Source organism: Pholcus phalangioides, unplaced genomic scaffold (genome assembly GCF_987345545.1).
Source record: "Pholcus phalangioides strain wild (caught in Gottingen) unplaced genomic scaffold, Ppha-v1.0 ptg000039l_1, whole genome shotgun sequence".
Lineage (NCBI taxonomy): Eukaryota > Metazoa > Arthropoda > Arachnida > Araneae > Pholcidae > Pholcus > Pholcus phalangioides.
In genome coordinates, this window is record NW_028301625.1 from 30,309,353 (window position 1) to 30,336,457 (window position 27,105).

Sequence of the window (27,105 nt, forward strand, 5' to 3'; positions counted from 1 at the left end):
ATTGGATTTACATTCATTTCATTACATTATTTCACTTAGTTTACCATTCTTTTAATCTGTATTTTTGGTTCATTCATCGCTGTGAAATCTAAACAAACATGTCGATAATGAAACAATATAAATAAGAAATGAGTTTTATTACCTTTGTCATAGGAATCCACGTGAAATGTTTGTCTTAAAACATCTCTTTTCATTCGCCTGTGCAACTAAAGAAATGAAATAAACCTAATCACAACTTGCTTTAGCTTAACCACAATAATGATATAATTGATAATAGATAGAGGAAATTAATTGTTTATTTGCCAACCTCTCCATAGAGATCAAACACATAAGAAAATATACTCTTTTAACTCTGCTTATACAGTCATTATGGTACTTACAGGTTGCACAAGACCATGCGTGGCTGTTGATAAAAGACTGGCTACCGTAATAAATAGGAGGGCAGAACACAATGGTGATCTTTGCACAAATACGAAAGCACACCGGAATCGGTTCATGACTATATTAGACGATATCATGAGATTATCACTGGGGCACATCACCGGAAATCTTCATGTGAAAGAAGCTAATAAGTATCTAAAAAAAATTCTCATAATTATAAACCTTTTATTGAAAACTATATAATATTCATTCAGAAACGAGTAAAATACTATATTCGAAATTTCACTACTCTATTAATAGAACAATGTGATTTATAAATATGGAAGAAGGAAAAATAAAAGACGTTGTGAATGAGTTCGTTTCCTTAAAAATACAGAAAAATTAAAAAAAAAAATTATTTATTTATTTTCTTCGAAAAAAGTGATAAAAATTTGAATAGGGAAAGTGTGTGTTTTTCTTTGTTATGGCGAAATTCTTGAACTTGACGTAAGTCTGGCTGGTAGAGCGTTTCAACTTTTGAGAGACTGACTCAACGCTTGATCTGAAATCGGGGCCACTGACACCAACAGCAATCCTACACCATTACGTCGTTCACGTTTCACGAATCATATAGGCTATATGGCTGAGTCCCCCGAGTTCGAATTAAGCATTCGTTTTCTGCAGTGTTGTTCACTGAATTCACTTTCTACGGTATTAGAGCAAATAAGCATATATTTTATACCGCTTAAATCCTTAGGGTCGAGATCACTGGTGAAAGAAAAAGGCGGAAATCACTTTAAAGCGGGAGAGAAATCGCGTGATATACTTTTCAACGTTTTATAGAGCTATTTTTTTTAGTGATTCAATCACGGAACTGCGCCTTTTGGGTCACAACTGAAGAACTTAGCAGTTTTATATGTTCGATACCGTTTCCCTTTGATGATATATTCATAAAAAATAAATGACTTTCAACCTAGAAAATTTAGTATCGTCATGTCTGTCGTTAAAAAAAAACTTTTAATTTTGAATTTTAATTACATGAATTAATGAACATTAGAGAATTTTGACACCGGACTTATCCTATTGCCGAGATCTCTTCCAGCCCATAGTCTGGAACAGGGTTTCAATTTCAAGACTAACAGTAACAGTGTAAACTTTTTCATTCCGAATTTTAATTAAAGTGTCATGCTCATTATGCTCGAGAAATCCAACTATTTGCGGGTCGCAATATAATTAAATGATTCAAAATTTCCAATCGAATACCACAATGGAAATTTCGAATGCTAATACTATTTAGTGGGGAATTCTTAAGGGGCAGAAAAAGCCTTTAGTGTCTATATTCCAGGGCTCTAAACCAAGAAGATGCCTTCTAATCAGTGAAGAACTTTTTTCCTTCTGATTTTTTGTTGCTCTCTTCTACATTCAATTTCCGTCATTGGTGATTCCCATTCTTTATTTTGCGACGAAAGTCCGGTTTCACAAGAAAGGTGAAAAGGGGGCCCACCAAAATATTCATGCTACGTCGCCTTAGATCGTGAGGGTGCCCCTGAAATGAACCCCCTTTCCATAAGATTTTGACTTGAAAAAGAATTGGAAACTGTAGATTTCACCTGTTGGGATATTCGTATTTTTATTAATAATTAGGGCGTCCATAATTAAAAGACCCTATTTTAAAATAGCCTACAGGCGAAACCAGTCATCAGAAAAGTGTGAAATTTTGTGGAGGACTTCATGAAGGGATGAGAATTTGTTTCGGGGGAAAATTTAGTTGCGCATGTCGCCACCAGAGGGCGTTTCACTTTTAATACCTGTAGTAAACATGTAAATTTATGTGATGTCACGCAGCAGCTGTTATAAAACCTAGAAACATTCGCGGAGATCTTGCTTCTCAATGTGTTTGCGAGATAAGTTTACGAGATCGCGCTATCTTGGTAAAATTGTTTTACCAAAACGGCAATTTCACAGTAACTGCTCTACGGGAATATCGGACTTGGAAGAGGATTCGAAAAGGTCCAATGAATGTTAAAAACCTTCGGAGTATAATAACGAAATTTGAAACCACAGGATCGTTGGCTGTTCGTCTTGAAAGAGCCTGTTTCTATAGACGCAGTACAGGAGGTTTCGCTTCAGGTGGAAGAGGACAGAGTTTCAAATTCTCGTGGTACGTCAGTGTGTAGTGCCACGCGTGTTGCACAGGCGTTGGATAGGTCACTTTCAACTGTCCATAAGATCATGCGGAATATCCTCCGATATTATCCGTACAAACTTTCACTTGTGCAGCGGTTGCTTCCACATGATTATGACGCTCGACTCTGGTTCTCACTGCAGTTTCTAGTTCGCGTTGAGGTCGATTCAGATATTCCTTCGAATATCCTCTGGACAAACGGAGCGCATTTTCACTTGGATGGTGCAGTCAATACTCACAACTGCCGAATTTGCGAACTAGAAAATCCGCACGCTATCTAGAGGTTCCGTTGCATTCACAAAAATGCGACGGTATGGTATGGATTTACTTCATTTATTCTCGGTCCCTACTTCTACGAGGAGTTACGTTCTACAGGTCCAATGACATGTTCGATCACCGGAAAGCGATATGCATTGCTGTTACAGAACGAAATTGTTCCGGCTATGCGAGCCCGTCACTGCCTTGCAGACAATCTTTATGCAAGACCTCCTCCACACATTGCAGTGTGCGTGTTAAGAATGTTTTTAAAACACCTTTTACAGGAGAACGTGTCATCAGCCGGCACTTCCCTAATCTATGGCGTCCCCGATCCCTAGACCATAATCCATGCGATTTTTTCGCTTTGGGAGCATTTGAAACGTTTGGTAAGTTGTAACAGTCCAAGACCTTTATCTGACCTTAAAGGCAGCATTTCACGCCGCGTGCTGAACATTTCCTCGCACACACTTCGGTCAGTTGTGGAACATGCCATCTTGCGATTTCACATGGTATCACATGATGGCCATCATGTGGAACATGTTTTGTTGCAGTAACAAAGTAAAATTGTTTAACAATTGTTAAAATTGTAAACGTTTGAATAAATGTGTCATTTCTTAATAAAACGCTCTCTATATATAATGGCGCTCTCTCTTAATAAACGCTCTCTAAAGCACTCTCTAATCTAACGTGCAACTAATTTTTCCCCCTGAAACAAATTCCCATCACTTCATGAAGTCCTCCACAAAATTTCACAATTTTCTGATGGCTGGTTTTTCTTGTAGGCTACTTTAAAATAGGGTCTGTTAATTAACGCCCTATACATTCACTAAGGTCTGTAATTCAAGCTAGATATTATGTTTGATTTCACCGGCTACACTAGATGACTTCAAAACAGTGTTGCCAACAGTGCAAAAACTTACTAACTGGATTGCTATAATCTTTTAAAAAAACAGCTAGAATCATGATTTGAAAAACCAAAAATGTTTTTTTGTTAAACTTGTATTTAAACTAACTTATTATACTAACTTGTATTTTTGCAACTAGTTGGGAATTTTTTTTTCTAACTAAACACGACTCAAAAAATACTAGATTTAGTATTAAAAACTGAGTTGGCAACGCTTTTCCAAGGGCCAAGGATACAGCATGTATGCTGTATATGCTCAACCCAAAGCGAGTGGGATAAATGCGATCCGTGAAAAACCGAACCTAAAATAATTACAGCACTAGTTAATAAAATGTGGATACTTCAACTAGTTGATTTGACCTACCGACTATTCTAGCTTTGCTATTAAGTTATCAAAAAAAGTACCATAGGATCATTATAATAAATCACAACATTAAAAAAATTTAGATCTTAATCAAAAATACAATCATGATCCAAAAATATTAGTAATACCATGATTTACATAAAAAGGAAAGCAAACTAATCGATCTTGCGATGCTTTAGTTTTTAAATAAGACTTCAAACTATTTTATGGAAAGACATTAACAGAAAAAAAAACCAGGAATTTTGTTTAATTTTCTTTTTCATTGCTGAAAGGTAATTACGTCAGAAAAACAAGGTTCAAAAAGGGTTGTTTTTATGCGTAATTCAGTGCCGAGAAGCGAGGCCCATCGAACTCAGAAATTACAACCCTTCACATGCAAAACAGAAAAAAAGCCGGCATCTTGAAAAATCATGCTCGACTTGGAATGACTGATCGAGTGGTTTAAAGGGTGGGATAAGAGTTCACTGATCTACATTAAGGTGTGTCTCATCGCAAAGAGTGCAAATATATCATTTTGAACATACTCAGAATATAATTGAATTGGAATATATAGAAAAAAAATCTATTTAATGGAAAATAATGTCATTCTTGACGTATTTGAACCCTATCTGATGACCAAAATGCAATTTAGTTTTCCTCCCTGACCATCGAATCGTATATATAGAGAAAGTGCATGCTGCTGTTATTACTCGATCCAATTCACTTTATTTCGAGTCAGTGCATTATAAAACACAGTTATCAATCAGTTTTCACTACTTTATTGTAGATCATATAGGACATTATAAGTTTTATTTTCGATCTGTACAGATCTGAAATTAGAATATTTTTTAAAAAGACGTGATATAGTATTCAAATCAAGTTTAGAAATGACGGTTAAAATTCGGGTTTTTGAACTTCACGTTCAAAAATCAAAAACAGAGATATCGACCTCATTAAGTCGATCACCATCGATTAAAAAAATAGATCTATTTCTACGAATAACCCAGCAGTGATAAATGCCACGAACGAATTGATGAATGTTCATTTCTTTTTTTCGAAAAAGTCCTCCGTCTTCTTAAAACTAATCAAATATACTACTGTATATTCATTTTTCTTCGTTTTCCAATGAACTTGAAAGACAAGTTCATGCAGATAAGTTGAGTAATCCACTCATTTGGCATTCATGTCGTATTCAGTTTTACCGTAATCGTCACTACTTACCAGGAAATGCATCGAGTCATTAGATTCATCTTTAAAACCGATCGATCAATCACAGGCACTCACTGTACAGAAGAACACGCCAAGAGAAAATCGCACATATTACGACGGAGTGAAACTTTCAATACGTACCCCACCAGATAGATAATTAGCTTATTTTGATATCTTGAATAATTTCACACACACACACAGCCACAGACAAACATTATCACCCATTGTCTCTGTAAAGTTCAGAGACATCTGAACTTCAGTCAGAGAAACCTATCCAGGTCGATCAGTCCATTAACCTGCGTTAACAAATAAAATGTAGGCCAATCCTCAGAGTTTTTTAAGTGAAATTAAGTTGACTTCTAGAAATCGAAAAAATAAATAAATAATAATAAGAAAGAAAACCACCACATTCTCTCTCTCTCTCTTTGAGAATTGAATAGAGAAATATAAAAGTAGCTTCGCGTGTTTTTTGACCTAAAATCCTTTGCGCATATAATTCTGATTAATGCAAATAAATTACAGTACTCCAGTTCTGGACACGAATGGACAATACGCAATCGAAATAATTCGCAAGACGCGCAGTTTTTGTTGTTCCTCTTTTTTTTTATCATATATAGCGAAAACTTATTCGATATTATCTTAAGTAAATTATCGTAAAATGACATCATCGTGGAAAAGAAAAGTAAAAAAATAAATAAAATTGCTTTATGAAGATTTATGCAACCAACTTCCTTTCTTATATTTGAAGACATAATTTCCAAAATAGATCAGAACAAAGTCAAAACTGACGTTTCACGTCCTTTAATTTCGCAGCCCTTCATATACGAAACTATTAGGAAGCCACTATTACGGAAAAACTTCGCGAAACCTGCTTAGTATTATTTCACAATTACAATAATAAACCTCTTAAAAATATATCTATTATTTTCTCATCGATGCAAAGACAAGACAATAGCAAGGTTTACTCACGTCAGAATCTTAAATTACGAAATCTAAGCATTACCGGAGATTTTTAGAGTTTTATTCATGTCGGCCATCTCTAAAAACACAAATAAAACTCTATATCGGTAAATACTTAAAACATTATGACGGGAAACCGGATATACAGTTAGATAACTTTGATTTTGAATACTAAAAATATACATTTGATACAGTCATGGGAACGTCGCACCGCGTGAATACTAATATATCCGTTTTAAATTCTCGATGCATCTACATTGAGATAAAACAAAATGAACCTAATCTATTTTACGGGTATTCCGGATCTTAAAATGCAACCTTAATGGAGTTGCTCAAACCTCTATAAATACGAAAAAATAAAAAATAAAATAAAAGAAACAGATGATGTTTTCCACAGCTTCTTTTAATTATTTCGTACGTTTTTATGGCACTTTTCTTAGCACTTGATGGTTCTCGAAGGTCGTTTGGATATTGGCAGGAAGAAAGATAGCGGATTTGGGTTCGAAATTCATTTGCAATTCAAAGAGGTTTCGTATTCTTAACAATAATAATAATCGGTATAATATAAATCTCATACGAAAAGAACAAGACTTACCTTCACAAAATCATTCCATCTTTTTGATTTTGTTTTTGTGATTGGTACTAGAGATTGTGGTCTTGAATCTGTTGTTATTTTCACTTTGATTCTTTATAAATTTTCTTTCTCTCCTTTGAAACCATATAATTGGTTTACTTAATCGAAATATCGTTGAAAAATCACTAGTCACTTCAAGGTTTCTTCTTATCATTTCCGAATAAGAATCAGTACACGGTTATCCATTCAAGAATCAATCCGATGCAATGCTCTTTTGGGTGAATGTGGAGTTTTTGAAATGATGCACCCTATGCTGAAAATTGGTAATTTTCTGACGCATGAACTGTGAATGGTCGGCGCAATTAAATACAGACTGGATTTTTTTTGATATCCATGATTTATAGCTTCTTGTAAATAATTTTCAAAATCACGCTGCGGGTAACTTCGCTCTTTCATTCGGGCTCATGCACGGTGATGGGGACGTTTCTCTCAATGATCTTTCATGAATGCATTCGAAACATTGCATCATAAGTACCAAATAACTCCAGGAATCTCTGATTCCTTCTATAACGCTAATCCAATGCATATGCTGCTGAATTAATGCGCTGCTGGTTCCAAGGGTTGTCATGTTAGGAAATTCAGATTAACATTTCATGTGATTATTTCTAGGGTAGATAACCTTATCAGAATTGTCACGATCAACCTTAACTGATTTCTCTGACGGAAAAAAAAATCTCAAATAAATAAAACTAGCCGTTGTCCAGGAAATGAAGACTTTATCGACGTTGAGCTTTACTCTACTGCATAACTGGCCTTTTTGTGTTGTAGATGTCGACGTTATCTCTGAAGTGGAGCGGTATCAACAAAGGAAAGCGTGCTGCTACCCGTTGTCAAGACAGTCGTTCAGTGTTTAGGTTTTACGATTGTAGCTCTCGATCTCGCACAGATCGTTGGCCATAACAATCGCCGCTAACAGAACCGGTTCTCATTCAAATAGTAAAAGGAAAAGCATTGCTTAAAGTAGGCTAAGTCAAAAAAGTTGGATTTTTGCCGTTGATCAGCTGTGAGGATCAATCACACCGTGAAGAAAGTGGACTTTTCTCTTAAGCCCTTTCTCTCAATCATTCGTTGCTTCCTTGGATTAAGATTGTATCATTAGTGGGGCGATGTGCTCGTTGGCAAGTCATTGTTTCATATTTCTACGGTATGCGTGAGTGTGTGTGTATATAGCCTATCCTACTGTATATGAGTGTCATTTTCGGATACACTCTTCGTTCTTCATCGAAAGTTAAACAATTGAATTACTGTATATATTATCTATATAACAAAGGAATCGGCATTTTCTCAGTTTTATAACAAAACCTATACGTACATGATATAATAATTGCAGAAAACAATTCGCAACTTATGATAATATTAGTCCAAACACTTGCTACATTTTACGTGTTAAGACTTTCTCTTAACAGTTAAGTTCATTTCACGAAGGGCCATAACCAGAAATTTCATTCGAAGTTGGACATATGGTTGTGTTTTTTTGGAGTGGGGGGAAAGCAAAGTGATAGGACAGATTAACCAAGCTATTCCATGTATATCAGTCATTTTCTCACATTTCGAAGGGGGACCCCCTCTAGCTACGACCTTGGTTTTACATTACTATGTTTATAAATTGAAGGGTTTGCTGCGGAAAGGAAGTAGCTACAATATTTTTGTGTAATTCCAATTATAATTTTATCTTAAGTAAAAACAAAATTTCTTTCGATGGGTGATAGAAACAAACTCCGAACTTTAGCCTGAAATAGCTGAAAATAATAACTGAAATAATAAATAGAAAAACAGTTTGGACACAACATAAGAATTGAAATTTTTAATTAAATTAATTAATTAATTAATTTTTTTTTTGGTTTTTACAAATTTTAAGAAAACAAAGCCTACTTTTCTCTTTTGCAGCAAACTTTTCAATTCGTAAAATTATAGTCGAACTCATTCAAAAAAATTTTAACATATTAAAATTTAAAAAAAAATTAAGTCTTTCACCTTTCACATTCAAGAAAAGCGGAAAAATAATAATTTTTAGTAAACATTTACAGATTAAGACTTTTGCCATTTACATAAATGGAAAAAAGAACGAATTGCTTTTGAAAATACATATACATAATAAGAAAATGTAATATTTATGATGTGCTAAGAAAGATCAAAGAAGATACATTATCTCGAAAAAAAAACATGTTTAAATTAATTTATTAACAAACATTATTAAAATATTTATTGTATAGATCAAGATATTTAATTTTACAGTTATTGAAATGAATAGTTTTAAAGGAAAAATTATGTATCAATTAATAAATAAAACAGTTCAAATTCAGTTTACAATAAAGTGAAAAGAGCGAATCTCTTTATTCTTCCTTATTTAGCATGTGAGAGGTATTTGTGCAGAAAAAGGCAGGTCGTTGATCTACTGATCGAAGAAGAAGAACAAGAAGCACAAGAACATCTTTCATCTTAATCTTTCTTTCTTTATATTTATTATTTTTATTTATTTATTTATTATTTGCTTCTCATGTCTCATCTTTTTTTCTTCATCATTTCCTCGTTGCGTGCATTTCATTCTTTCGTGTTTTTCTCCAACAAACGTATATATATGGGGGGTTTGAGGCCGTCCTGTTTTCGATCCCGCGCTTTACGTACAAGGAAAATATCAAAAAAACCACACAATACATTCTGTAAAAAATGGAAATCAAGTTTGTTTCTAGTTTTTTTTTGTTTTTTTAAAGCAAAACAAAGACACATTTGTTTATTTGCTAATGAATCATGCATCTTCACACACACTTTTTTGTTATTTCCTTGTTATATTTACTTTACTTCTTCTGCTGAAACTTTTCTCCACCTTTTATTTTGTAAATTGAGAAGTTGAAAATCTAATCATCCATGAATCCAAATTCATCACGTAATGAATTCGCTGGATAATGCAGAATTTGGTTTAAAAATGAGTAAATATGAAATATTCCACTGCGATAGAAAATAACTGACTCAAAGTATTTATTTATTCTTCAACAGGGCCCGTAGAGAGAAATTTCGTTCGGGGGGGGGGGGACCAAAGTGATAGAAAAGTAGATTTATTCGTCCATCTTTTCCTCTTTTTTCGGTCATTTTCTCACCGCAAGGGACAGTGCGGGGCCATGTTTGGTGTTATGGTCATTTTCTCACATTTTGGGGGGGGGGGGAGCAGACCCCAAGTCCACATTTGATTATGTATAATGAAGTTTTTTCCGACACAGCCCCACGCCTTCACAGGGGGCAATGGCTAAAATTGGCTAAAATCGATAAAGCTTGAACCGTGTTCAGTTTGAAAAAAAGAAAGACCCCCAAGTCCCCCCACGGCCTTGTCTGCAACTACTATTTTCAAATGCAGTTCACACATTAGCTTCATTATTAAGCGAATTTCATTAATACATACATGGTACTTATAATTAAGTTTGGCATATCAAGAGGTGTCTACAGTTTTAAATACCATCAGAAACCCATAAAGCTTCGGTAAAATCTTAATGAAATGATGGTGAATAAATTTATAACAAAATTAAAGAAAAACAGTTTTGACATTCATCAATAGAGCTTATGTCGTACGTGTTAATTTTTTTTGCAAACATGTGATCAAAATATTTACGTTTTGCGGTAGGGTGTCCAAATAAAATGCTATGCGATGGGTCTTCGAAAATTTTCCCCTTCTCTTCAATACGACACGACATATAAGAGTGTCATAATTTTCTGATCTGCAGTGAAAAGGTTAAGCAGCTCAGAACACATCAACTTCAGTTGCAGTCACCCGTGTATCAGGGTACTCAATTTAAAACATACAAGAAAATCATTATTGATATAAAATTAATGAAATGAAATTTCTTTCTAAATCTCTTTAAGAATGAGTCGAGAAATTCCATATGATATGTATTTAAGGGTAATTTCTCCATATTTTTTGCCACCCCGACTTTTTTTGTAATAAAAATGTTCCGTTATTTGCCATTTTTTAATGAAGCTTATATGAAGTTGTAAGTTTTGCTATAAAAATGGATGAAGATAAATTTCATAAATTTGTAAATTATAATATGAAAATTATGACTATAAATGTGAATTTTCATTTCACTTATTCACCGTTCTTTTTCGTGAAATGCATTTTAATTCACTGCGCTTTGCAGCTGCTCTTCAAAAAATTTCCACCAGCCAAATTTTTCATCGATTTAAGCGATGATTTGCAAATTTTACTCAACAGATTCAACACCATCTATATCAGAAGGCCTCCGCGTGAAGCTCGTGACGTCACTGAAGAAGGTAAAAAAAATCTCACCTATAACCATTAGATATAGCAGGCCAACGCATGCGCCACCTTTACCCTTTTTTGTAGCTAATCCAATGGCTATAGGTGAAATGACCTTCTTCAGTGACATCACGAGCTACGCGTGGAGGCCTTGTGCGATCGATGGTGTTGATAGATTGCCCATAGATGACAACTTTTTGGTTAAGTTTCACATTTCCGAGTATTTAGAGACGCAATTTATCAGTGTTTCCCAACCGTTTGATTTCGCAGAGCCCCTGCAACGTCAGGCGGTCAAATTCGACACCATAAAATCCATAAAGTAGTTTTCTTATGATTTGCATATCACACAAAAAGTGAAATATATTTCAATTTCATAGCTCGAAATGTGTCATTCATGCAATGGTAGTAAATGAAAATGAACTCGCGGACTCCTTACAAAGTACTCACTGATCCCCAGGGGTCCACGGACCAGAGCCGTAACTAGGATTTTTGCCACCCCCCCCCCCGCAACTTTAAAATTCGGTACTTCTATAAAGGTGTTTTTTGTTCCCACCTAAAACTGCGGACCCCAATTTTTTCCAGCCTGGGGAAGTGTCCCTCTGCCCTCTTCTAGCCCTGCCGCGGACCACAGGTTGAAAACCACTGATATATATATATATATATATATATTTATCTCATATATATATATATATATATATATATATATTATTGTCAGCCTACTTATTCAGATCGATTCCCTTTCATATGAAATTTACTCTTTATTTGAAACACATTCTTCAGATGCCATTAAGTATTCATCTGAAAAGAGCGTTCGCTAATGTATTTTACATAATGTAGGAAAAATTACTTGAGGTATACATATATGAAAAGAGTGGGTTTTTGTTGGAAAGAAATGTGGCCTGGCAATGAAAATTCAATTGTGTCTCTCTCAGATATATATGTCATACGTTATTATTATTGTTATAGTAGCTATTTAACCTTTCACCAACCTATTTTTCCTTACAATGCCATGTGTAAACTTGTTTTACCGTAAGAGGTGATTTTGGAATATTTTAAGGTGTTATATGTATTCATTTCTGTGACATCCATTAACCCAAAAAAATCCTTGACGAGTATCTAGAACGATGTTCTCCTTTATTATCTCTTTATTTGATTGAAGTGTTGACTTTATGAATATTTCAAAATCAAAACTTAATAAGCTAACAAAACGAATTTCGTAGTATTGCTCGAAATTGAATACATAACACCATAAGGCTTAGATTTATCCGAAGGGTATCGGTTCCTCTTCTTCACTATGCTGTTGACAGAATCAAATTATGACACAAGCAGCTATAAACCATGAATCCGTTTTGTCTGAAAAATTTCAAAGTGTTTAGGTGGGACGACGGTCTATGGCAGGAATCTTTACCCTTTTAGAGTAACGAGCACCATCTATTCCCATCGTTAGAAGTGCTCAATCTGCAATAGCATGTATACTCTATATCTCAAACGCATAACTCTTATTCTTTTACCCTTTCTGTTCTGAAAATTTTTTTTTTTTGGTAGCTGAAAAAAACAAAGTTTCTATAAATTTGTTTCGTCTCTAGGTCCTATAAAACATGCGATGGAACAGTAAACCGTTGAAATCTATCGGCAAAGAATGTAACTGCGATATGTGCAATGCTGAATTGGTATCATTCCCCACGAAGAAGGCACTATGAAAGCCAAAAACGTTAGTGATTAAACAAAAAGGGTTAAATGGGTGCTTAATTGGGATGTCAATCAAATCGGAAAAGCCGATTAAAAATCTAATTAATGTTTTCTTAGACTATACTACGACGTACCACAGAAAATTTCAACTATGAATGCACCCATTTTTAGTCAGAGTGCTCGCTTATGTAGATTTGCTCAGCAAAGAAATAACCACTATAAATGATCTCGGATCGGTTAGAAAAACACGAGTTTGAATTTCGCTAGGTTCAATGACTAGCTCATTCACCCAGATCTCAACCCCATAGAAACTACTAAGCATTTGTGTTAAAAAATTCGAAGCTTAAAAACGCTATCTCGTTTGAATGATCCAAAAGCTGCATTCTTCTGCATCGGTATAAACAACTTGTTGACTTCATAGGCAGTAAAATGTCAGCTGCGATCAATGGTTAATTTTTGAATGTGAAAACATATTATTCAATGACACGTACTCTCAATTTTTTGTATCTTGTATCTACGACTTGATAAACGAGCATATATTTATCATATGCTAATTGAACTGGTATATAACCCCTTATATATTTATATTATAACTTTTACTGGCTTTCAAACTTTGAATCAAATTTTTACGAATAACTAAATAACACCGGAATAATTGTAGTACAGTTCATCGAACTGAATGAAATTTATTCAGAATCATTATTTGGCATCATTAAGAAGAATATGCCTGCAATATAAAATCTCCTCCCTTTGGTATTTTTTCTTTAAGAAAAAAATATTTCTATGCATGACATTGATCATTTTTCATCGCATAAGGAAAAAAACCGATTTTGAATGAATTGAGAATCTCTTCACTCACAGTGATCGACTACTATTGTTGGAGTAACCACACCCTATGGTATCGGCTTTGCATAATCCCACATTACGGAGATAATAACCGAGCTAGTCGTAATCAATGTCATACTCTTCGATGTACGTTGATTTGTTCCAGCAATTTTTTCTTTCCCATGGTGGACACGCATTCTAATCGGATATAAGATCGACAGTATCAAGCGTAGAAATATGAGAGTAATGTCAATTGGCAGGAGAGGTGAAGAAATTAGAGATACCTATGCGAGTGCTCAATCGGATTTCCATAGAACTCATTGCCAAAATGTCGAAAAAATATATACGACCAGCCTACATTTCTAAACTTGAAATATACAGTTCGAGCTCACAATAGTAATCAGAGTATGAACTGTTGGGCTATAAAGCCATATCCAATGATACAAACTACTTCCTTGAAAGTGAAAAATAAGACGATAATTTACGTGATTTTTTTTTTTTTTTGAACGGCGCCGAAAACGAATGCACGTGGTTGTTAGGGGTGGTAAAACAATATCCCACTTGATGGTCATAATTGACTTTATAGTTTTCTGGCCCAGATTTGATGCAATGGCCGCAGCCCCAGTGGGAGGTATCGTGCCATAGGGTTGAAGTCGTGTCTCTCTCACGACCCCGTGACTTACTTTTACCTTCCACGGTCAATCACAAAAGACCTTTACTCCATCAGTGAATGAATGAGCTGACTGACTTGAGCTGTCTGCTAAAAAGTGGTTGTTGCCCAACGAGGTGTGGCTGTCAAAACTCGCTACGCCTCGATTAGCTGCTTGTGTCATTGACATCTGTCTGCCAGAATCCGTTATCAAGGATTTTGTTGAGTCCGTTGAACAAGTGAAAAGTTGAAGAAGGGTATTTGACAAAGCTGATGCGAAGTTTCGGCTTTCGTATGCTCACAATATAGTAAACGGAAATTAGCCGTTGAAATAAGAGCTTGTTCTGGCAATGTAATATTTCAATTACATTTTTTCATAAAATGAGATTTGTATCAAAACATGCGATTAAAAATGTTCCATCCGAGTTTGCTTTATGAGGTGAGCATGAATGAAACGTATCTCCTCTTAAGGGTAACGAGTTAATTGTTAATGATTGAAAAGTGTGTTGAGCGTTTATAAAACCAACATTTGACTATTATTTGGGCCCCGACAAATGTCACTTTCAAGTGCATAAATATTGAACATTTCAACATATGAAGTAAAACGAGCAAGATTTCAGTCAGTGCTTCAGACAAATTCATTTTTTTTTTGGAAAAACTCGACAATGTAAAAAAGAGACTTTCTGAGTATTAATACTGAGATGTGTGTGTGTGTGTGAACTTTAGAAAGAAAAATCCCCCCCCCCAGCACTGGACATCAAACCTTGAACCTCTTGCGATCCGTGCAAAGGCACTAACCAATATGCCACTAAAGAACCACCATTTCTTCCCTTACAGACACGCACAGCACCGTGATACGTTGAGTAGAGACTCGGTAGTCTTCCTTAATTCAGCGATAGGCCTTCAGTTGGCAACATCTGAGAGAGATGTTAATTTCTCAGCAACTAAGCTTATCATTAGCTTATCCCCGGCGGAGACAACGCACTATTCTTTCCAAAGTTCATCTCAACCGTTAATATCCAGAAAGTCTTTTTCTTTGATGTGCTATAATGTCAAGTTGCTGAAGAAAATGTCCTCTCTCTCGACATTGTAAGTTTGAAAAAGAGTGCAAAATTTGTGTAAACATTTTTGAGTCAATACAGCAACAAAATTCGAAAAAAAATTTGCTATCTTTGGACTCGTATTATAAATATCTATCATAATATTTTTATCTTATCGATTAATATGCTACTGCCAAAGCCCGAACATAGCCAATTCCAATTCGTGAAGTGACCAATTTCGTTGTAAATTGATCCTGCCAATGTCCGAATTTCGGGCTTTGGCCAGCCAGTTCATAAAGTGGCCGGATATCCCTGGCCAAAGTCTAATAACAAAAGATATAATTCGGGGTCATCGCAAAGTTGGCGTATTTTTTCGTGATAATTATGTCCACGTTAATAATTACGACAACTCATCAAACCACAGTTACAATGCGGTAATCATTTTTTTTCTTCAAAATTTGGCAGAAATAACTATATCTCTTAGAATTACAAAAATAGTTCTTCCTCTTAAATTTCTCTCGTCCCATGGAGCTAATCCAATACAGCTACTACATATAGCCATGTATCACACGTTAGCAAAGAAAAAAAAATGGATTTGGTGCCTACCGGACCGTCTTACATCAGCACATCGAACTTTGGCTAGGGATTTTCGGCCACTTCGCTAATTGGTCAGCCAAAGCCCGGGTACTTTCTGAAAATCGGACTTTGGCAGTAACAAATAAAGCCTTTCTTTGATAATTTTTATACTTTAGAATATCATTAATGCTTATTCTAAGGATCTGAAGTCATGCGGACCAGTGGAACATGCACTAATATCTCAAAAATTCTATAACAAGGGTAAAACTAGCTTATCATAGTGTCCTTGTCGAAAAATACATAATACTGAATAAATACTATACTAATTGAGTTTTGAGAAAGGAAAAACAAAACTACACACACACACACAACATTAACGTTTCCTTTCTCTCGCTTTCCGAAACGTGTGTTTGGGAACAGGTTACACAAGATCCTATTCTTTCATTATTTAAAAACAGTAAAACTGAGCTTGTAAAGATAAGGGAGAGCTAAAACTTTGTTTAACTTACATGCATATCGCCAAAGATTGAATAAGGACAGTTGAATAATGAACACGAAAGTGTACATATTTTCTTTAACAGGATCAAGAGGTTTCCGAAGTAGTAATTTTATGTTATTTCCTGATTGATAGACAAGCTATAAACAAACCAACTATTCCTAGCTTAAAACCATACATTCTTCCGGTCTAAGTACTTCAAATATAATAGTAAAAAAAAAAAAAAAAACAACAACCATGATCTCTATTTTCTATCACCAATGGTAAAAGAAAAAAAAATTGTGCAACAATTCGTTATTCACTCCACCCATGCTATACTAGGCCGATTTTTATCTCTTGTTGTTAGAGTTCAATCGAAAAAACTTTGGTGAAACTCGTACAATGAGGAAACTGTTTCTTTTATGGATTATTTCATTCCTTTGTTACAAATTTTTGTGTGGGAGACAATTGCCTCGCTTTCCTTGCAAAAGTTCGAAAAAAAAAAAAGGCGAAATGATAACAATAATAAATAAAGCAATAGAGCTTTGGTTAATGTATTTACGGTATTAGAAAACCTATTTTTTTTCTTTCCTCTCTACTAGTGACACAGTTACAGGAAATGTTGAAATTCTATGCACATGAATCGCATCATTATAGACCACCATTGCCAATAATATTTTTATATGAGTTCCAAAATATGGTACTGAAAATTTCATTCTTACAATGATGGTGGGTTTATAACGCGTATTACGCACGGAAACTTTTATAATGCTCGTCAAACTTTGTTTTTGACGGAATTAGTATGCGAATCTCGTTCAGTCTGAGGTTTCTGTTTTGTTTCGTTCGATATTTTTTTTTTCAGATAATCTGAATGATGTGATATCAATTAGAGAGAATTATTTCCATAGCGGTTATATCGAAGAAGAAACAAAGCAAAAAATAATGATATTAAAGTGATGAAGAGATGCCATAATAATGGCTCACGTTTGTTTTGACTAAACACGGATTTTCATAATTCACTCTCTGTTTCTTTTTCGAGTTTCTGCGTTGAATAAATTCGGTTGACCTCAGCTATTTTTCGCGACACCTAAGTTCAAGGCTCAAATCAATGTCTTGCCTTCTCTCTCTTTTGTCTGGAAGATACGATGCGCTGGACGAGTTTTATCGTCCACATCCTTGAAAAGGGACAACAACCAACTATTTAATTATCTTCGCGCGAACATCGCAAAATTGCTTGTCTTCTCGTCATTTATTTTTTTGCTTGGAATCGAATAAACGTGGTTCTTTTTATAAATTACCAATAACCTTTCTAGCACTTTATTAGATAAATATTTATTTTATTTCTCTTAACTAAATGAAGTCCTTGTATTTGAAGAATTTTCATTTTCATTCATTTGATTTGCTGAATGCTAACTTCAACGAGTTTTTCTTTTTGAAATCGGAAAAACATAGATTTAATTTTTCTCCGAATTCCTTATGACCTTTTATCCCTACCAGGCCCGAGCATTCATTTTTTGGAATTTTCAAAACGTTTTCGCATTTTGATGCTCAAAAAATGCATTAAAAGCATAAATGTCAGCAAATCTTTATTTTTTCAAATTTTCATCTTTTTTTTGCGAAGAAATAATTTACTTTGTTCAAATTTTTCAGTCGAGATAATATATGGAGGATATATTCATCTTCACATAATTTTTTTAAAAAATTTTATTGCTGAATATTTATATAATAATTATATAAATATATATAATAATTTTATTTTATGTAATAAATCAAGCTTTTCTCTTAAGCGCTTTCTCCTGGAAGCCATCTTAAACCTCCCCCCCCCCCTCCCCGGAACTTCAACTTTAAATGCTGCCCTCAGATGAAAGTCCCCGAAGTTCATATTCACTGTTTCTAACTCAAAACTTAAACAATCCTTTAAGTCAGGGCTTAACTCCCTGAGGTCCAAAGAGAAAATTCTGCAGTGAGATAAAGCAACCCACGCGTTTGTGGCACCAATGTCTGAAAGAGCTATAGCAGATGAAAATTCTAGCGGAGTATACGGCTATTTCATTTAAAATCGGTTCTTTGTTTTTTGAACTAAAATCCAAGTTCAACCACAATTTTGAATTAAAATTTCATTTACACCGACTATTTCTAATAGAGATTATCTGTTAGACGTTAATGAGTTTAATCTATGAATTTATACGCATTTCCATTGTTATATGGTTATGAAAAGCTGCCTAATTGATCTGACGAGTTCATACAACATGTATAAGAATTTTACGATCCTCTTAAAGCATTTGACTCATGAGTAGGAAGAGAAAGGCATCATTATACCACACACATAACAATATCTATCGATTCTAAAACAATAATTATTAAATGCTTGAATCAATTAAAAGTGTGGAAGCAGCAGTTATTACGATGCTGCAAATGACTACCATTTTTTAAGGGTTGGGTTTAGAATCAAAACGATGGCGTGTTTAAGGTGGAAGAAGTAAATTCCACGCTGCATTTCACGTCGTTTACATAATATTCGATTTACCTCAAGGTCAAGATTTTATTAAATAATTCTGGCCTCTGAATCCATACGAAAAACAAAATAATGACTTATTTGTATATTATGAGCTAGACGACCGAACACATCATTGCTGCATCTGAAATTTCATAAAAGAAAACTATTTCATAACTCTGCGAGTGTTTTTCGAGTAATGTGCTAATGTATTTTGAAATTTTTATAAACGATGCTTAGCCAGTTTGGATGATTATGCGTTCCGCACCATATATGGCACTAGACAACTTAATGCATTTGCGGTTTTGTTTTAAGTAATAGAGTTTAGTCATACGTATGAAATACAATTCAAAATTAGATGACAAATGAAAAGACTAGAAGGTGACGTGATAAAATATTACCTCCTCCATTTAGTTAATATGATGCGGAAAAAGTGTAAAGGATTCGCAAATTGGTTAACTTTTCTATGGAACAAATAAAGCTTATTATTGGTAAACACAGGGACTTATTATACTCTCAAAATACTCTTGAAACTAAACTGGTTTAGTTAAAATGGGTTATGAAAATACATAAAGTTTTCTTTTTCCTTCAATACTACGTCGTTTATGTTTATGACTTTAAACGTTACGGGAAAAGTTTGCAACGCTGCTTGGATCATAAATAAAAGTGTGATTTTGTCTAATTTCGAATTACGGATTATTTTTCAAACAGAAACAGGAACTGTGTGTGGCTTTCGAAACAAAACAAAAATCATTATATACAAAAATGACTAAAATTAAATTTTGAAATACATTATGGTGGTGTAAAAGAATGGACAGAATCGTACAAAACTTCGCATTTTCAATGCGAAGATTTTATTTATAAAGATGCAGCTGCTTATCGTTCAATATCCACAACTAAGCAGGATTTGTTGATTGAAGAATGGAACTCTTTGCAGCAGAACTCTATGGATAGCACGATCGAATTAGTCTTATATAACCACACGCGGTCATCTAACGCCATTCTGATGAATTTTTCGGATATAGACTGGGTTTTCTTAATCCTCTCACCAGCTTGAAGAGATTCTTCGCAAACTGGGTGATTTATATGTTGACATTGAAAAGATATCTTGCCTTCTTAAAAGTCTCTTATTTCGGCAATGACAAGTCTAAATATTTTGTGAAAAAACAGACTTCTCAGTGGAACATATTTTCTTATGGGGAAGGAATTTGTACCTGCTGAAAATTGGAAGTCTATTTAATGAAAAATATTGTGGCATTTTATAGGAATTTCTGATGAGAGTCAGTGAAATTAATTATATATGCCGGATAAAGGTTTAATACTTTCACTGAAGTTAGCAAGTTGACACTGTGACCATATTTTATACCCTGTACAGTACAGTCTATAGAATCCGAGGTAAATGGAACCGAGATCACCAAGGATTATCCAAAAAGCAATACACATTGTCTCGAGAACAAATGTTCTCGAGGTTACTTTTTACTCCCACCTATTTTGTTTTCATTATTACCCATTTTATATTTTCATTTTTATGGATTCAATGGCTTAGTTTTAGTGGTTCTCAAACTATTTCCACCCGTTTCTCCCTTTGCCTTATCGTCTATCCGTGGCTCCCCAGAATTTGCCTAGTAAGGAATCACTTCCAAGCACTGAACAGGCACAAATCACTACACCAGGGGTCTTGAGCGCAAAACCCGTGAAATACTTGTGGCCCTCCGAGCTCTAATAATATGTGTGGTAGCTCAGTGACCCGCAGGCCTGACTAAAACATCAAATGTGTTCAATGGCGTGTCAGCGGTTGAAGACCCCTGCACTACACCATCTCCTCGCGAAACCACTGACAGAGGTTTTGGCGATGCCCACTTTGAGAACCACTGCCTTAGTTCAATAAGATTAGATCTGCCAAGACCGACCCTTTATAAGGGAGACTGACAGGGGCTTTCATGTTCTTGGAGCCCGATATCAATGTTATTTTTATTATACTATGAATTTACTATAAAAGACCCCTGTGGAAAATTCTGGCATTGTTGGGATCCACCGAAGAAACTCCAGCCTGAGGATCAAGACCCCTTAAAACTAAAATTATTCGCATTCGTTGGAAGAATCAAACAAAAGAAATACGTAAAACGTTTTGAGAAAGAATTTTTAAAAATTCCAGCACCTCGGATTATCCGGAACCTCGGGAACATTCAAGACTCTACTGTATGCAAAACAGTTACGGTTCTATATTGATGTTTTTAATTATTTTTTTGGCTAAAAATATCGTTTGGATTCTAATTTTGGACAAGTATTTTTTCAAAAAATCATGCATAATTCTATATTTTAGTATCTAATTATCCCATTCGATTAGTAAACATTATACTTTAACTTTTATTTTCCAATCAGAATCGTTTCATTTTATATTTTCTAAGAGATAAACATTCTCATGTGTTGCTAGATATTTTCCTTTTTCATTGAATAGTAAATAAAGCTCAAAGAGTACAATGAATAAAAACACCTTTAGGGGGGAGTTCATTGGATAGATTTTAGAACGGCATAATTCGCTCGTTGAATATTTCATTTTGGTTAACTTTACCTACGGCTCAATGAGCACTGCAAATGAAATTCTGATAATTAGACCAGCTTTTTGTTTACGATAAGTAAGTATTGACGACATTCAAGACGTTCCATATCGAGACTTTCCCTCTTTTCTTTGCCATTTACCACTTTCGTAACCGATTTTTAAAAGTGGACTTAATCCAAAAGTACTTTTTCGCTTTTGCTCCCGATGAATATTTATTATTTTTTCCGACGATTGCAAAGAAGAAAGTCTTAAAGTAAAGAAAGATTGATGACACCGAGAGAGACGAAACATGAAACAAAATAAATAAAAGTAGCCTACCATGTCCAACAATCCAGTGGACGATGTAGGTCACGTGCTCTTTACTCTTAAAGGCTTTAATAAAGATTCTTGGTGTTACCTTTTATTTTTCTTGTTAATCCCATAACCTCAAAATAGTTACGAGATTTTAAAAAAGAATTAATTTTATAGTCATTTGGTATTCCATTCATAAAGATATAATATTAATATACGAAAATGATGTTTGTACATTCACTTAGGTTCCAGGAATATCAAATCTTTTTGACCGCACCCATTTGATTTCCGCGTAAGAGACAGTCATTTACGCATACGTCTTTTTTTAGAAACTATCTATGTAACGGTTAATATGAATTGAATCTTTATGTATTAGATGTAAAATAATAACGATAATAATAATAAGCGGTTAATTAGGTCTCCTTTAATCTTGTAATTTACGATGTTAATAAATGTTTATGTGGTGTTATCCTTGAAGAGCAATATGCATCAGTCAGCTGTCCAAAAAATTACGTTTTTCCGTCTCAAGGTTTCACATCTATGGAAACGTGAACAACTGTAAATGAGGGGTTAAAAGAGAAAAAAAAACAAAAGATTTTGTTTCTTTTTTGCATGTTTGTTTGTTTGTTTATATGCATGCATTCTTTTTTCAGACATAAGCGAGAGTTTTTTTTTTGACTGAGAGATTAGAGCTATACGAGGTCGTTAAAGTGAATGTGAGTCAAGGCCAATAAGCTAGAACAAAGGAACATAGCGAAAATGATAGGCGATGGATCAGACCGGTTTTTTATTCCATTCAGCGCGACTACTAGGTTTCTAAGTTGAGTCTTCCGCGTTGTTTGGTTTAATTTCTTTGGGGTTGGCAAGGCAGCAATAGCATAGCACACACACAACGTGCCTCGGAAACTTCAACTTTAATCACAGAGTCAAAGGATCAGCACGAAGCGGGAAATCGCAGAAGGAGGAGGAGGAGGAGGAGGTGGGGTTCCAATGAATATGTAAGAGTAGGTGTTTTTGAACTCGAAACCATTGACTCAACCAACCTGTTGGGCTTTGTTAGTTAGAATTGAGGAACAACGTGGTTTTTTTTACACGCTAAGTTTTTAAGCGCTAACCTTCACAGTGATAAATTGATTATAAGAAATAATCACGACAGGAATGGACATGTTGCAGAGACCTGACAATAACCGCACCGTTTTTTTTTGAAATGCTGTAAGGTATGCGAGAATGGAAAAAACTGGTCTGTCATTGTAATGATGCAGAATGCTTAAATATTTTCCCAGAGAAGTTGATATGATTATATTGTTCTTAATTATGATGTTACCATTTTTCATATTAAAATTCTGTGCTCAGATGGCAAAATGTTACGAGTCATTTTTCCCAAAAAAAATTAGTTTTTCCGTATTCCGGAGTTCGTTAATTTTTAGAAGAGAGAAAATGTCGTAAGTCTCTTTCAGTGCATGAGAAAACAAAGGAGGAAAATTATAATAAGTCAAAAAGGTACAGAATCGCATGTTGGCAAAATGTTATTTACAATTTGCCATCTTAGAATTTTTAAAAAAATTACTTATGGCATTTTGCCATCTCAGTATAGAATTATTAGTGAGATTTATTACCCATTTCAGATAACATGTATTATTTTTTGTAATCAAAACAAAACAACACGTATTCAAAGATTGATCCATAAAGAAACATATTGAAATGCTTATTTAAGGGAAAGATAAATACCCGAAGAGACCAAGAAGAAGAGAAAGTAGATGTTCTAGTTCTTTTACACTTAAGGCCAAGGTCAAGTTCTTTTCTCAGGCAAAAGTTTTCCCCGCTAACCTAGTTCAAGTTTTTTTTTTATGAAGACGAAGCCAGCTCTGCAAACTTGAATTTTTTAAAATTATTTTATCAGCTCTAGAGTTAGTGCCTTTTTTAACAAACAAAACAACGTTGAGTGTGAAAGAAACTCAAACGTTGTCAGACAACCAACGGCCGGTTATAACCACTTCAGTTTGACCGTACCTATGTGAAAAGTGCAAAAAGAAAGAGTGAAACTATCTCACACCCAATAATTCCAAAAGTGGAATATATCCTTCCTATAATCTGCGTGAAACGCCTTCAAAATTAGAAGTTAGTTCAAATTATTTCCTCCTGATCCGCGATAAAAAGGGTGAATCAGAGTTCAAAATGTGCAAGGATCGACTAGATATTGGCGGGACGAGGTTAAAATACTCAAAGGCAAAAAGTCGTTTTTGTTGTTTTTTCTTTAATTTTTTTTTTCCATGGCTTCTGTTTTACTGTAAACTTCGGTCAAGGATCTGCGGGCCTCCCCAGCATGAGATAAATAAAAGCCGCTGTCGATGGTGACGCACGTACAGTAGAATATAGTATATGGTAGAAGTTTCTTTTTTGTTCTGCTATACTTTAATCGACATCTAACTATATTTATTTTTGTTTTGGTTCTGCGTTCACCCTTACAGCCTTGCTCTAGGTTGATTCGAGTGACCTTCAGTATTGTCTTTGTTCGAGAAATTTTCACTCTCTCAAAATATATATACAATATATATATTTCTTTATCATGATTTCCCTAACAAAATTAGTAAAGGCTATTAACTGCCAGGGTAAACAAGATGTTCATGCAAATAAGCACAATTGGTCACTCGCTTACTTTATCTGAATTTTAATTTGATTTTGAATGAATTTTTTTCATTTTCGTACATTTTGTTTCATTTAATTTTGCCAATGAAACCAAAAGAAAATTAATCAACTAAGAATTAACGGGAATAAATTCTTTATAAATAGAGGGGGGATATCATTATTATACGCTAACATCTCTGTTTCGAGAATATGGACATAGTACTGTGAGAGTTGATGTTGACCAAAGTAAGACGTAGTAACATGAAATTCTGTGAATTAACGAAACATATGTACAAAAAAGGATTTCATTTTTTTTGTTAATCCACCGGATTTATTTTTTCACGAATTCCAATGTTGAAAAATAAAATCATAACAATTCATGAACGTGAATTTTACGACTCAGAACTTCATGACTTTTGATAGCCACGTGGTTATTGGTGTATTAGTCTCCACCGGTTCGAATTTGAATCATCAGAACAGTACAGAATATTTAGTGGATCAACGTGGAGCAAAGTGGATCAACTCTTCTATCTCAGTACAGAATATTAGATATCCGATATTTATAAACTATAGACCCGTACTAATCACACCATAAGCGCATAAAATGAGCGTGATGTGATAGAAAAATGTTAAGTTATTCATTTTTTTAAATGGCAGGCTTAAATGGACTATCTCTCAATGTTATTTCTCATTTTCTATATTATTACATTCACACGCATTCAATCTCTAGCATTAGCATACGTGACGCGAAAACCAAACTTCGGCGTTGGAGGAGGAGCACAAGAGACAAGAACTCTATGAATGGTAATCACAACTGTTTCTAACCTATAATTCTCAAAAAGTAGGTTGTTGGAAATTCATGTCAAAACACCTTAGAAGATGAAGAATAATTAACTAATAGAAGAAACACACAAGCGGCATGTATGATTATTACGATACCGATCTCTTTAAAGTTAAAATGCTTTCACTTGTTTGTCCTCGAGTAAACGCTAAAGCGATTTATTTCATTCAGAATGCGCCATCCGTTCATGTTGCGGGTGTGTCATGTAAGCATAACTAAAATAAGTGGAGAAATATTGTGTGTATATTGTGTGAAATATTGTGTGTCCTTCGTCCATCTCTCTATTCCCTAAATACACATATTCAAGTTGATCGCTATTTTGCTATCTGCGTTAATAATTTTAACGTCCCCGAGTGTAATATATTTATTCATCTACCTCGACAGGATATATATGTATTTAATACGATAGTAAAAATAGTTGTTTTTATCATTATATAACTACGACTTTGTGACTTACCATGTTCTTGACATTAGAAAATAATATTTATTGAAGTGACCGCTGGAATACTCGTTAAAGACGGTTCGCACCTACCTTTCTATTATCAATAAATAAATAAATAAACATTTGTTTGCTTAACTCAACAGTGTGTGTTTACTATTATTAGTTGACCAATACATGTTAGACAACAAATCGTGTATTTGTATATTTTTCGGTGAAACCTAGGAACCAAATCGAGCCGATAAACGTCAGAAAAATAATAACATTTGCAAGCATTATTACGATAAATCAATTATTAATTACTTTTGGATTACGTAGACGTAATCAGTCACAGAATTGAAGATATATGACATAATGACATGATTATAAGACATAATTTTTTTTCGATTCTATTCTCTCATTAAGGTTCAACATAAATGTCACGCACACACGATGAGATGTAAGTAACACATTAAGTAGTTGATGCATTATCCAAGGGGGAAATTAATAGCGAGTGTCATTAATTGGATAATGACTAAAGTAATTATTGCTATTTTTTGTATGTATGAATGAGTGAATCTCATAAATAAAAAGCTAATTTGTTTTTCTTTCCTTAGAGTGAGAGTGACAGAGATAAGGAAGAACAACAAAATATGAGAAGATAACGGGTTATCGCTGTCTAAATAGAAGAAACCTACCGTAAAAAGCATAATGGAGACGAAAGAGAATAAAAAGAGCACTTACCTTTTTTTTAACCAAAAGATGTTAGTTTTTGTTTATGTCGAGCACCAGGATGTTGTTGCCTTCCCTTATTTACTATTATTATTATTTACGATATTTATTTTATTTCCTATTTTTCCGTTTTTATAATTTTTTTTTCCCTTGTTTTGATTCCTGTCAAAAAGTTATCACCAGAGGAGATCCATGTGATGCGCTTGATGATGGTGATTTTGGTGATGGTAGGCTTCCCTCAAGGTGATGTGATCGTTCTTAGTCAGCCAGTGATGGAACTTGTGGATGGATTGAGGAATAGAGACCCGGTTTTATATCTACAAGAATGAACGGGAGGAAAGAGCGTCGGTCCGTTTTTTCTTTATATATACAATGCATTGGTCCGCAAAAAAGCGGACGGGCGAGTTCTTATTGCGGAGGACAAGGTTGTACGTTCCTTTGCCGAAGCTTGTGATCTTGAGATTTTTCTTTACGTGAGCCGGTCGGAAAGACGGATGGGGAGACGTGCATTCGGCTCTTTCTTTTTCTCCGACATCTATTCGAGCATCTTTTACTCTTTCTTATCATTACCTGATGTGTGTGCCTGCTGCTGCTGTTTTGCTTTTATTCACTTAACCACCAACACCCTGTTCTCACACTTTTCCTTATTTTTGATAACTTTTTCTTAGAAAGAAAAAAAAATCTTTCTCGTCTGCTTTCAAAGATGGACTATGGTATTGTATGGCACAATATACTTGAAGGTGGTCTTTACCGGGCGTAGTATTGCACTTTAAATACGCGGGTTTTTTTTA

General features: G+C 34.5%; 1 protein-coding gene across 3 annotated transcripts in view; it reads right to left on the reverse strand.

Moving 5' to 3' along the window:
• The window catches only part of LOC149065822 (A disintegrin and metalloproteinase with thrombospondin motifs like), a 48,270-nt gene extending 21,667 nt beyond the window's left edge, over nucleotides 1-26,603 (reverse strand). Inside the window, exons 1-3 of one of the 3 annotated variants that reach the window (XM_089253466.1) lie at nucleotides 26,327-26,603; nucleotides 381-576; nucleotides 143-206 (exon numbers count right to left, since the gene is read on the reverse strand). In XM_089253466.1, coding sequence (XP_089109592.1) covers nucleotides 143-206; nucleotides 381-539 — 223 coding nt within the window. In that variant the 5' untranslated portion in view covers nucleotides 540-576; nucleotides 26,327-26,603. Of the gene's footprint in view, nucleotides 1-142; nucleotides 207-380; nucleotides 577-6,814; nucleotides 7,719-26,326 lie in introns of those variants that run through there. The other 2 variants (XM_089253467.1, XM_089253468.1) reach the window with 2 other exon arrangements.
• Nucleotides 26,604-27,105: the final 502 nt, after the last annotated feature.